This window comes from Tamandua tetradactyla, chromosome 6 (genome assembly GCF_023851605.1).
Source record: "Tamandua tetradactyla isolate mTamTet1 chromosome 6, mTamTet1.pri, whole genome shotgun sequence".
NCBI lineage: Eukaryota > Metazoa > Chordata > Mammalia > Pilosa > Myrmecophagidae > Tamandua > Tamandua tetradactyla.
Genome location: NC_135332.1, coordinates 146892124 through 146902069, shown reverse-complemented (window position 1 = coordinate 146902069; position 9946 = coordinate 146892124). Strand labels below are relative to the sequence as shown.

The 9946-nt window shown below is 40.8% G+C and overlaps 1 protein-coding gene across 5 annotated transcripts in view; it reads left to right on the top strand.

Moving 5' to 3' along the window:
• The first annotated feature begins 936 nt into the window (after positions 1–936).
• UBR5 (ubiquitin protein ligase E3 component n-recognin 5) overlaps positions 937–9946 on the top strand; it is a 152132-nt gene continuing 143122 nt past the window's right edge. For 3 of the 5 annotated variants that reach the window (XM_077167397.1, XM_077167399.1, XM_077167395.1), the window contains exon 1: positions 937–1222. In XM_077167397.1, the coding sequence (XP_077023512.1) occupies positions 1161–1222 (62 nt within the window). In that variant the 5' untranslated portion in view covers positions 937–1160. The remainder of the gene's footprint in view (positions 1223–9946) is intronic. The other 2 variants (XM_077167398.1, XM_077167396.1) reach the window with 1 other exon arrangement.

Below are 9946 nucleotides of genomic sequence, written 5' to 3'. Positions count from 1 at the left end.
GGAGATTTGAAATTTCCACATTTTGTTTTTGTGTTAAGTGAAGAGGGTGGTGATGGGGGAAATTGGGAAGCGTAGGATTATAAAATAAGTTGCTGCAAAGTCAGCTCCATGATCCTACTATTACCTTCTGGGAAGGTCCTTACATAACTACCTTACTTCTCCAATAAAAATAAAACTGTTTATTTCTTGCTTCTTAACTGTTTTTACGCTGCCACTTGAAATAAAACTGCGGATGCAGGACGAAAAAACAAGGAAAACCCCCTACGAGTCCGCAAAATAATTAGGGTTGCCCCAGGGAAATCATAAGAAGCATACAAGAACTCCTCTTCCTTCTTACACACACACACACACACACACACACACCCTCCCTCCAGAGCTCGCTCCCCGCCGCCTCCTAGCTAACACGTGCTCTCCTGAACACTCACTCCGGAGATTCGCCCCCCCGGGGGGGCTGGGCTCGGAAGCCGAGCCGGCCAATCCGCACGCGCCTTACAGCGTCGTGGCCCGACCACGTTGAGCCGTCCAATCGAAAAGGTCTTACCGCCCGTTTCCCGGAGCCCCGCCCCCTCTCCGTCGTGCCCCCGCCTGCCGGTCTCCTCCCTCCTCCTCCACCCGTTCGCCCCTCCCCCGCCCCTCCGGAGCGGAGCCTGCGAGACGGAGAAACTGGGGCAGAAGTGAAGATGGCGGCGGAGGTGCTGGCGGCGGCGGCGGCTACGGCTTCTCGCCAGTGACGCGCGGTGCGGGCTCATCTCCCTCGCCACCTTCCCTAGTCCGGACCCCGTCCGCCGCCGGGACCACACCGACCCCGCAGCCCGCCCCTCTCCACCCTTCCAGTCGCCCCCTTTCCCGACTCCCGGCTGCCGCTGGCGGCGGCGCGCCTCGGGTCCCAGCCGCCGGCCTCGCACTCCTTCGACCTGTCGCGGGGGGAGCGGGTGGCGTGTTGATCCGCCCTCCTGCCCTCCCCGCCGGGCCGCCGGGCCGCGGACATAACGCCCGGCAGGGAGGCGGCGGCGGCCCCTGCGCATTTGTTTCCCTCCATTTGGGCACTGGGAGGCGGCGGCGGCAGTTGTGGGTTTTGGGGAGGGGAAGGGTATTCGGGGAGGAGGGTGGGCGAGAGAGGGAGAGGGCTGTCCCCGGGAGGAGGACGAGTAGGAAGCACCATGACGTCCATCCATTTCGTGGTTCACCCGCTGCCGGGCACCGAGGACCAGCTCAATGACAGGTAAAAGGGCCGGCCGCCGGGCGAGCGGGGGAGGGCCGCCCTCCCCTCCCCCACGGGGCCGCGCTGGGGCGAGCGCTGGTGTTTACGCGCTGGCCGACCGCTGTTGGGGGGCGGGGGGTGGACGTGGTCCTTGCTGCCCTCGGTTAGGCCCCTTCTAGGGCAAACTTCTTGTCCCTGGGGCCGGGGGATGCGGGGGGAGCGCGGTGTAGACGAGGGACGCGGTGTAGACTGGAGAGAGCGCTGCAGCCCCCGCCCAGAGGAGCCGCGTTGAACTCGGTGGAGATGGGGGGCTCGGTTCCCGGGGGCGGGCTGTAATTACCGCCCAGGCCCGAGGAATCCATATTAGTCAAAGTTGAATTGAGACAGACAATGCGGATGGGGGATGGTGAAGGTAAAAAGAGGGAAGAGGAGAAGCGGAGAAGCGGGGCTTGGGGCTCGGATTGGGCTGGGGCGGGCTCGCCCCGGCCCCTAGGAGCTCTGTCCGGAGGGGTGTACGGAAGCCACCAGGCTTGGGGATCTCGGGAAGAAGCCGATTCCCGGCAGATCGGGGTGGGGGTGGGGTGCGCCGCGAGGGAAGCAGGAAGCGCCATGATTATTGTTATTATTATTAAATTTGAGCCCCTGCAGTGAGCTTTGCCAGCCCGGGGAGGGAATGAATTCCACAGGGGGTGGGGGAGCGGGTTCTCTTTGCTCTCTCTCTTCCGAAACGGTGCTGGCAGTTCATCCTCAAGTCTCTTTGGTGCGAGCTTTTTTGTTTCCTTTTTTATTCTAATGATAGTGTTTTCCTGAGTTGTAATTTGACAGCTGAAGACCGTGCATAGAGTCAAAGGAAAACTCTTACGTTTGCAATTCGCAGTGTTGCTTAACGCGCTGTACATTTCTGAGATGGGTTTGCTATGAGCGGACGAGGAATTATTATTTTTTTGTCTTTTATAAGAAGGCTGTTTTCGCTGTGGATTCCTCTTCATCTCTTCACCAGCGTACCCTGCCAGTTCAGGATATTCAAATTGCAGGGCCGCCTGCTCACCGGGAACTGAGATAAAGCAGGAAAAGTTCCTTTACTGTTGCAAAAACAAGAGACTCAGGAGGTTGAGAGAGGCCTCCATTTAACCATGCTTTAAAATCTAGGGCTCAGATCTAGTGATGGGCATAATGTTAAAAGGGTCAGAAAATGGGGCATTTAAACTCTTCCTCCGCTCCAGGGCTTTATCTGCTATCTGTATTTCTTTTGAATGTAGAAGCCATTTGGTCCCAAATTTAGAAGTTAGGTATAAATTTTTGCTAAGTGACCCGATGACATAATTTGCATGACGCCCTGTTTGTCATTCACTTCAAAGAGGGAAGAGGAGGCTGAATTTGCTGTTAAGATATTGTCTCTGTCTCAGTGTATGTATGTAACCGCCTCAGGTCGGCCAACAGCTTTTGTATCCAAAAGCGGGCTGTTTAGTTTCTGGCACTGGGTTCGGATTTGTCTGATCTTGGCTGTAGCCATATTGTATTTAACATGTGTGTGAAACTTTTGAAATACTTTTTGGAAATGTTAACTATTTGGAGTTGTCACATAGTTCCCTTAAATATTGAGATAACTTTTAAGCTTTTAAACGTTTTGTCATGTGCTCCTTACTATGATTTTATTTTGTTAGAGATCTTTTTAAGACTTCAGCATAAGATTCTTTGTAAATGTAGAAGTCATCGTATTAAGACCAGGCTAGTAGTAAGGATAGGTTTAATGTCGTTCACAGAACCATGTCAGTAGCGCTTAACTTAGAAAATTATTTTCTATATTACTCCTAACGTTATGTATCAAGAATCCTGACTAGTTTACTCAATTGGCTATGCATGTCAAAAACTATTTATTTTACAGTTGTGGTAAATGGTTCATTTTTGCACTTTTTAAATTTTGCTTCATTGAGCAATATACAAGTTATGTCTTTTTTAAGCTACCTTTTCCATGCCTACTGCAAGCAGTTTATCAGCTTATGTTTTTATTACTGTGATGTCTGTGTGTAATATTAAGAATATTTAATCTTCTTGAGTTTTCACTTCCTGAAACAAGGAAAAAGACAAGTGGATTTTATTCAGATCATAAAATGTGTGCATCATTGTGAAAAATATTTGAAAAAGGGAGGTGTTGTACGTAAAATTTTAGGGCTCTCTAGTTGTATCTAAAATGTCTCATCCATGTAGATTTATTTTGTGAAGGCAGTATTTGAGACAGTTATGACCCTGTTTTGAAGTAGTTGACTTGCGGTGGGAGCTGTTCTGTGTCTCCCCTGCAAAAGAAATGATCCTCTTTGCATACCTACTCGCACAGTTATAAGATCAGCTTTTTGCTGCATTGCTTGAGAAAAATCTTTTTTTGAGAGTTTTTCTTTCTGAAACTTTTTAATTGACTGTAACAAGCAGCTCAGCCTATTTTCAACAGATACAAACTTTATTAAGGGTTACTAAGTTTGGGGAAATAGAAAGGAGTGTGCTAATATAGTTTGATTTTTGTTAATTTATTTTTTATTCAACATACAAACATTCTTACAATGTGATCATTCCATTCTTGTTATATAATTAATAACTCACAATATCATCACATAGTTGTATATTCATCATCATGATCATTTCTTAGAACATTTGCATCAATTCAGAAAAAGAAATAAAAAGAAAACAGAAAAAACCCCATACATACCATACCTCATACCCCTCCCTTTCATTGATCACTAGCATTTCAATCTACTAAATTTATTTTAACATTTGTTCCCCCTTTTATTTATTTTTAATCCATATGTTTTACTCGTTTGTCGATAAGGTAGATAAAAGGACCATCGGACACAAGGTTTTCACAATCACAATACAGCTTGATTTTTATGAGAAACATGTCTATGATAGTCTCAAAGTGAAAACTAAGTTTGGGCTGGAAAAGGGTATAAATAAGTAGACTTTATTCTTTATATGGAAAGCAGTAAGATTAGACAGGCAGTATGATAGAGCAAATAAATTGTTAAGTTAAAAATTTGGGGGCCTTAAAACGTCAATATTCTTCAAATATGCTTTCTTTTAATATCCAAATTCTGTCAAAAGCCATATATTTTAATAGTCTGATATCTCAAACATCTAAAGTGTACTCAGCATTAAGAAAAACAGTTGTATCTGATAATTTATTCTTAACTTGTGTTTCTAAGTTTGCTAATACTGATAGTCTGCATATATTGGATTGTAATTTGTGCCTAATTATTGGCCCACAGAGACCAAATAATGAATGAATGAATGAATGGGGATGGTTAAGACAAAAAGAGAGAAATGCAAAGTCTGGGATGTTGTGGCTTACACATGTGATTATAAGGTCTCTGGCAGGAGTGGGCAGCCGCTCATAAATATTCATTCCGTTGAATTGAAACCATTTAGTGCTCTAATACTTTTTTATTTTTCTGATGAATATCCTGGACTTAGTGCTGGGTTCCTACTTAAAACAGAAAGTTAGGGCTGTGTTCCTGTTTAATACATTGTCTCAGAGAAATAGCAAACCAATACCAAATTCATGGTTCTGCATGTTGAGCTTGAAGGGAGAGCTGAAAGTGACTGTTCAGGACAACGAAGTCCTCTCACTAGGCACATGAAGAAACAGGCCCAGAAAATGTACAGAATTTATTCAAGGGCACACAGTTACTGGCAGATGAGGGCCACATCTTGGGTCTTCTGACTTCCTTTTAATTAAAAAAATTTTTTTTTCAGTTCTGGGTTCTTAACACTGTTCGACATAGATGGTATTCCAGAATACTTTTGCCGTGAGAGATATCCCAGCCTTTGTACCCATCTGTCTTAGATTTTTTTTCCCCCTTTCCCTCAACTCCTCCCTCTAGGACTTCTGATCAATCTGTGCCTTTTGTCTGGGAGCTCACTGCCTTAACCAGGAGAAGCCTTTTTAAGGTGATATGGGTAACCTACGACTTGTTGCCCCTGTCTTGAATTATTCTTCAGCATACAGTTTGCTTACAATACTTGCTAGTTCTGTTTGTCTGTATGTGCAATTTTCTTGTGAGCTTTGCTTTTTTTGGCACAGTAATGTGTTGTGCAATCATAAGCAGCTTTGACTGAGATTGTCATCTCAATAGGGTTTTTCTGAAAGAGCTTCCCCTTTAGATTCCATAAGCCTACAAGGTACTATAGTATAACAAGTAGTTTAAAGTTTGAAATTCCTAATTTGTGTCAGTTCTGCTACTTATTAATGGTGTGCTAATTAGGCAAGTCATTTAGCTTCTTAGAGTCACACTTTCTACCCCCCACCTGCCACCCCAGTTTCTAAATTAGGCCTGGTAACCTACCTCAAGGTTGGTTGAGATAATGAATGGAAAAACACAAATATTATAATGTGGGTTCTGGGGAATATTATAAAGAGATGGTGAATTTTAACTATTGTTAAGTGTTGTCTGGTTTTCAGATGGAAAAACAAGAACTCAAAGAAATTGTCCTAGACTATCCAGACTTAGTCCTAGATCAGTGATGTTTAACTGGGGGCACTTTTGCCCCCTATCCCCTAGGGAATATTTGGCAATGTCTGAAGATATTTTTGATAGTCACATTTACAGTGCTGTTGCTGGTGTCTAGTGGGTACAGGCCAGGGATGCTGCTAAATGTTCTACAATGCACAGGGTGCCTCCCCACAACCAAGAATTATCTAGTCCAAAATTTCATTTGTGCTGAGTTTGAAAAAGCCTGTTCTAGAAAACATGAATGTATATACATATAAAAATACAGGCATACCTTGGAAATATGGCAGGTTTGGTTCCACTGCAATAAAGCGAATATTGCAGTAAAGTGAGTCACATGAATTTTTTGGTTTTCTAGTTCATATAAAAGTTAGGTTTACACTAGTCTGTAGTCTGTTAAGTTACAATAGGGTTATGTCTAAACAAAGACAATGTACATGCCTTAATTGAAATGTGACACAGACACAAAGCACATGCTGTTGGAAAAATGGCGCCGGCTGACTGCTTGCTGCAGGGTTGCCACCAACTTCCAATTTGTAAAAAATGCAGTGTCTGCGAAGCACAGTAAAGTGAAGTGCAGTGAAACGAGGTATGCCTGTAAATGGAAATGACTTTTATGAAGAAAAATTCTAAGCAACATGAGTTCTTTAATCTTAAATTAAGCTACTTAGATTTAGAATAAATAAGATTGAAAAGTCAGTTCCTTAGTTACACTAGCCAGATTTTGAATGCTCAATAGCCACATGTGGTTAGTGGCTACCGTATTGGACAATTTTGATATAGGACATGCTGTCATCAAAGGAAGTTCCATGTTTAAAGCATTGACATATAAAGTGTTTTGCAGAGGGCAAAACCTTTGATAAGTGCTCATTATATTTATTAGGAACTGTTGGGTTCAGGCATATCCTTGTCCTCCCAGTAGGACCCAGAAAATAATGCCAGAAATGATGTGGAGCTGCACAGAGGCTGTGATGGGTAGAGGTTTTATAGTAGATGAAAGCTGCCTGAAATTTCAGTGTGCTATACTAGAAAACACAAATACAAGCTATGTGGGATAGAGCATCATATCACCAAACCAATGGGAACTCTCACTATTTGATTATGGAGGTTGTTGCCTAGAAACGATACTACTAGAAAGTCTATTGGAAAAATACAGTCAAGCTTAACTAAAATGATTATATGAAATTGCTTAGGAAGAGTATGAAATGGCCAAATAAAAAACTGAAAATCAAAACAAACAAGAGCATATCAATTTTATAAATCAAGAAATCAGTGGCTAAATGATAGGCATAGACGTAAACAGACGTTTGTGAAGGAAATTACAGGATACACAAGAGTACAGGGAATAATGGGATGAAATTAAGAAAGGTCAGGGTTTTTTTCTCCTGAACAATTAGGTTATTTAGGAAATAGTCTCAAAGAAAGTTTAATCACTGAAGACTCTCAAATTACATGTAAGTAAATCTTATAGGGTATATTGAAGGGAAGAATTTTACATTCCAGAAGTATGTAATTACCTGTTTTCCTTGTTTTTAACATGTACTTTTGATTAAGGAAACAATCTCTAATTCTAGTCTGTTATCTTGAAACTTTAGTTTTCTGATCAAATGAAAATAATCTTCCCTCAGCTCATTTTGATAACTAATTTTTTTGGTTTTTTTTTAGTGACTTACTCTTTTATTTTTTATTTTATTATATAAGTTGTGGGTTTAATAATTGATTTTTAATATTCCACCATTATTATTTTTAAGCTTTTGTTATGAAAAATCGTAAACATGAAAGAAGAGAATAGTCTAGTGAACACCCAGGTACCTATCACCCAACGTCATCAGTTATTAACTCCTGACCAGTCTGATTTCATGCCTCACCCCATTTATTTCCCTAAATCATATAATGTGTTTGATATATACTTCAATATGTATCTCAAAGATGAAGAATTTAAAAAAAACACACCTAAAGGTACTTCCATATAAAAAATCAGTGTAGTTCAGATTTTCCTATTGTCTGAATGCTTTTTTTGATAGACTGTTTTGATAACTTCACATAATTAAAACTAATTAGGTTTAATATGTTAGGAAATTCGACATTCATAAGGATAAGAAAAAACTTTTATAGGTTGTAGCCTTAGGAAAAAGGGTAGGATCATGTGGGAAATCTTTAGGTTCCTCATATCATGATGCTGTAATTTTTTTTTTAATTATTTTATTTTATTTTTTTAAATACCAAAAAACGCCAAACAAATGCAGACATTCCTATTTTGATCATTCCATTCTACATATATAATCAGTAATTCACAATATCATCACATAGTTGCATATTCATCATCATGGTCATTTCTTGGAACATTTGCATCTATTCAGAAAAAGAAATAAAACGAAAATAGAAAAAGGATTTATACATACCATACCCCTTACCCCTCCCTTTTATTGATCACTAGCATTTCAAACTAAATTTATTTCAACATTTGTTCCCCCTATTATTTATTTTTATTTCATATGTACTACTCATCTGTTGACAAGGTAGATAAAAGGAGCATCAGACACAAGGTTTTCACAATCACACAGTCACATTGTGAAAGCTATATCATTATACAGTCATCTTCAAGAAACATGGCTACTGGAAGACAGCTCTACATTTTCAGGCAGTTCCCTCCGGCCTCTCAGTTACATCTTGAATAACAAGGTGATATCTACTTAATGTGTAAGAATAACCTCCAGGATAACCTCTGGACTCTGTTTGGAATCTCTCAGCCATTGACACTTTGTCTCATTTCATTCTTCCCCCTTTTGGTGGAGAAGGTTTTCTCAATCCCTTGATGCTGAGTCTCAGCTCATTCTAGGGTTTTTCTCAATCCCTTGATGCTGAGTCTCAGCTCATTGTAGGATTTCTGTCCCACATTGCCAGGAAGGTCCACACCCCCGGAAATCATGTCCCACATAGACGGGGAGGTTGGTGAGTTTGCTTGTTGTGTTGATTGGAGAGCGAGGCCACATCTCATCAACAAAAGAGGTTCTCTTGGGGGTGGCTCTTAGGCCTAATTTTAAGTAGGCTTGACCTATCCTTTGTGGGGGTGAGTTTCATATGAATAAACCCCAAGACTGGGGGCTCATGATGCTGTAATTTTTTTTTTTTTTTTTTTTGCATGGACAGGCAGTGGGAATCGAAACTGGGTCTCTGGCATGGCAAGCGAGAACTCTTCCTGCTGAGCCACCATGGCCTGCCCATGCTGTAACTTTTTAATCTCTAGTTTGATAGTGTTTTTTTGGCAGTCATTTTGTTATGTAAAGGTGGTAAAATAGGATTCTTGAAATTAAGTGATTTTCCATGGGGCAAATTGAGGGCTAAGATTAAGTCATGTGAAAAGTTTGCAGCATTCTTCAAAGTTAATATGTAGGGGGTGAGACCACTAAGTTGAACTTTTTGGCAGTGAATTAGAAATTATATTCAGAGTTCACATGTCACATTTTGTTGATAGAATCAGTGTAGTGGTAATAAACCCTTTTAAAGTGAAACCTGGTGAATTCTCAGATAACTTCGCTTTCATTCTCATTTTGGCAGGATATTAAAGTGTTAAAATTTAGTGTTATTTCATGTGTATTTAAAGACAATTTGTTTTATCTAAATAGCAAAAGTGCTATTATCTGTTCAGTTTTTGATGGCATCATTCACCTTAAAATGTTTTCAACTTTCTCTACTCTTACCTGTTTTCTAAATCAGGTTTATTGAGGTATAATTTACATACAAAAAAATTCACCCATTTTTAGTGTTTAGTTTGAGTTTTGGCAGATAGTTATAGTTGTGTAACCACTTCCACAATTAGGATACATATATAGAACATTTTCATCTCCCCTCAAAGTTCCCTGGTATCCGTTTGCATTCTCAATCCCTTTCCCCTCACCACTGCCCCTGGTAATGGCTGTTCTGCGTTCTCTCAGTGTAATTTTGTTTTAAATTTTTTATTAATTAAAAATTACAAGAAACAAACATTCCCCACACATACACTCAGCAATTCACAATATCATCACATAGTTGCATATTCATCATCATGATCATTTCCCAGAACGTTAGCATCAATTCAGAAAAAGAAATAAAAAGACAACAAAAATATAACAAACAGAAAAAAAAAAAAATTTTACAGGCCATACCCCTTACTGATCCCGTTCACTGATCACTAGCATTTCAAACTAAATCTATTTTAACATTTGTTCCCCCTATTATTTATTTTTATTTCATATGTTCTACTCAT